Consider the following 3107-nt stretch of genomic DNA (forward strand, 5'->3'; position numbering starts at 1 on the left):
GTGTGTTTGCAGCCAACACCGCCTTCATGGCTCTCCTGGCCGCTGACGCCAGCATAAACAGCGTTAACAACCGGAAGTTTGCTGTGCAGCAGATCAACTACATTCTCGGAGACAACAAGCACAATGGCGGTTGCTTCAGCTACCAGATCGGATACGGACAGAAGTACCCACAGAGGCCACATCACAGAGGATCGTAAGTACAGGCACACCCTGATGATCAGACCTAGGCCCCCACATGCTACGAGGAACACATTAATATTATTTAGTCCTTTTCCTCTTCTTAACTTTAAAAATTCTTCTTCATTATTATTTCGTCCGTAGAACGGGGTACTTTTACTAGTTATTAATTATAATAATAATGATAATGATAATAATAATAATAATAATGATAGATAGCAATTGTATAGCGCAAATCCACGTTCAACAGCAGGCTCTATGCGCTTTGCAATCTATACTATTACCCCCAGGAGACCTGAGAGCATTCTGAAACAATCTCAACTTCCTGAGAAGCATACAGTGCAAGCAGCTATTTATAGGCGCTTCAACAATAACATACTGACAAATCTTTCTCTGTTTATGGCAGGGTACCCATTCCTACTTGGGTGAAGTTAGGAAAATTCGTGCAAAGTGCCTTTACCAAGGACAAAACGTCGGGTCCGCGGCTCGAACCCCCGAACTGGCAACCCCCCGATTACAAGTCCGGTAGCCTAACCACTAGGCAACAGCCTTTTTGGAACATAAAAAAAGAAGAGAAAATTGTTTACGATGCTATCTTCACCCCTAACTGTGACAGAAAACGAGATGATGAGATTCGTTATCAAGATATTAAAAGAATTGCATTCGAAACAGGTTGACATGTTGTGAAACTCAAAATTTTCGACGTCAAATTACTCTAATCTAGTTGCTCTGCTTATAGAACTTTGTGGTTTTTAACTTTGATTTTTAAAACACATTTCTGGGTGGTTTTGACTGAAAAGCGTTGATGAAAGAGAGAAAAAAAAAAGTAAATTTGCAGTTTCCAGGGCCTCTGAAGTTTTAAAAGTAAAAATACTTGGCGGCCATTTTCTTTCAAATGTTGTCGATGAAACTAAGAAACCCCAATGTCCTTCAATTGCAAATAGCTCGACGTGTTTTTAAGACAGCTGTGTATTTTGGGTTGTTTTCTTTAAATTAATCAAACGCAAGACAAATGAACATGCTGTAAGAAATGCGAATAATTCAGAATGCATGCCTAACATTTGACGAGCGCTTGATTCCACAGCAACGTGATACATACAACGTCCTTGTTCCACTTACTTACTTACTTTTACTTTTTCATCCTCTGTTGCCGTTAAGTGTCGAGGGGAGATGTAGTTTTCTACAGTAGGCCAGCTCTGCAGCAATCACTTTAAATCTAGGAAAATTTACAGTCTGCCTAATAGCAACAAAACCCCCCCCACAAAAAACCCACCCAAAAACCCAACAAAACTTGTGGAACATTTTCGCATCATCTTATCGAATCTCCCAAACCTCTGTCCAGATCTTGCCCGAAAGGAAGCACCTGTGGCTGGGATTTTTATCACAGCAGTAAGGCCAACGTCAACAAGCTTCTGGGTGCTCTGGTCGGAGGTCCCGATGCTCATGACGGCTACCAGGACAACAGAGACAACGTCGGCCAGAACGAGGTGGCCACTGACTACAACGCTGGCTTCCAGGGAGCTTTGGCGGGTATGTCTGTGGTTTTGACCTTTGGGGGGAGGGGGGGTATGTCTGTTATTTTGAGCTTTGGCGGGTTTGTTTTTGGTTTTGAGCTTTGGTGGGTATGTTTGTTATTTGGAGCTTTGGCGGGTATGTCTGTGGTTTTGAGCTTTGGCGAGTGGGTCTGTGGGTTTTTTTTAGCTTTGGGGGGTTTGTCTGTTATTTTGAGCTTTGGCGAGTTTGCTTTTGGTTTTGAGCTTTGGTGGGTATGTCTGTTATTTTGAGCTTTGGCGGTTTCGTCTGTTGTTTTGAGATTTGGTTGGTATGTCTTATATTGAGCTTTGGGGGTATGTCTGTTATTATGCACTTATATGACCTTATTGTGCTGCAGGTGCCCGTAAAACTCTTACTAAAAACCATGCCATTGTCGGTCGCCACTGTGCAGCGCCCTGTATTCTGAGCTAGGGCAGTCGTGTCTTGCTTAAGGATACACCCCCAGTGACCACTCTTCTAAATCCCGTGTCACCGACATTTGCTTGACTTTACTTGAGTCTGAACTCACTGCTCACTTACACGGGGTGCCCACCACGGATGAGATCGGCCGATATGGCAGATCGCCCGACTCGATCGCCTAAAAAACAAATGTGTTTGTTTTCAGTTTCAGGCGATCGAGTCGGGCGATTGGTCCGATCCAGTCGTAGTGGACTCCCCGTATTAGCCCCTGGAGCCCCCAAATGTTATGATTATTATAATATTAAATGATTAATATTGTTATTATTATCATTATTGTTATGATTGTTGTATTTTCTTTTTTTTCAGCTATCGTTCACCTCCAGGACAAGCATCTTCTTCCACCTACCTCCACTAGTTGCAAATGCAACTGAGACCTTCGACCACACTAACCACAATATAACCATCTTCTTAATATCTAGGACAGACAGGGCAGTGCTATTGCTACGATGAGTCTTGCACAAGGTGGAATCGTCTATCCTTCAATCTTGGCAGGCTTTTTCGTATTCTGTAATCCACATGCCGTGTCTGCTCAATAAATACACAGAAAAGATTGGCTGCTCTTGGTCTTTTGTCTCTCGCTTTTCTCGTACGTGACGTTTAATGTCTCTGGCATGTGCCAGCTACTCTCGTGGACGAGACCTTACGGTGCTCGCCTCTCATCCAATAAGTCTCGGGTTCGAAAAGATGGAAAACTATATTCTCTAAAATTGTTCATCCACCCCCGATTTCCTGCTCTCTGGGCGTGTTCTGTTGTCTGTTTTCATCTCCACTTTCTACACCCCCCCCCCTCCAAATTCGCCACCTCTCCTTTTTGTCTCATCTCTCTCTCTCTGTCTCTCTCTGTGTCTCTGAATCTCTGTCAGTCTGTCTGTCTGTCTGTCTGTCTGTCTGTCTGTCTGTCTGTCTGTCTGTCTGTC

The 3107-nt window shown here is 43.6% G+C and overlaps 1 protein-coding gene across 1 annotated transcript in view; it reads left to right on the forward strand.

The window, feature by feature from the left end:
- LOC101852854 (endoglucanase A) overlaps positions 1-2741 on the forward strand; it is an 11790-nt gene extending 9049 nt beyond the window's left edge. Inside the window, exons 8-10 of the mRNA XM_013083043.2 lie at positions 13-193; positions 1520-1707; positions 2497-2741. Coding sequence (XP_012938497.1) covers positions 13-193; positions 1520-1707; positions 2497-2561 — 434 coding nt within the window. The 3' untranslated portion in view covers positions 2562-2741. The remainder of the gene's footprint in view (positions 1-12; positions 194-1519; positions 1708-2496) is intronic.
- The last annotated feature ends 366 nt before the right edge of the window (positions 2742-3107 follow it).

Source organism: Aplysia californica, unplaced genomic scaffold, assembly GCF_000002075.1.
Source record: "Aplysia californica isolate F4 #8 unplaced genomic scaffold, AplCal3.0 scaffold00207, whole genome shotgun sequence".
Taxonomy (NCBI): domain Eukaryota; kingdom Metazoa; phylum Mollusca; class Gastropoda; order Aplysiida; family Aplysiidae; genus Aplysia; species Aplysia californica.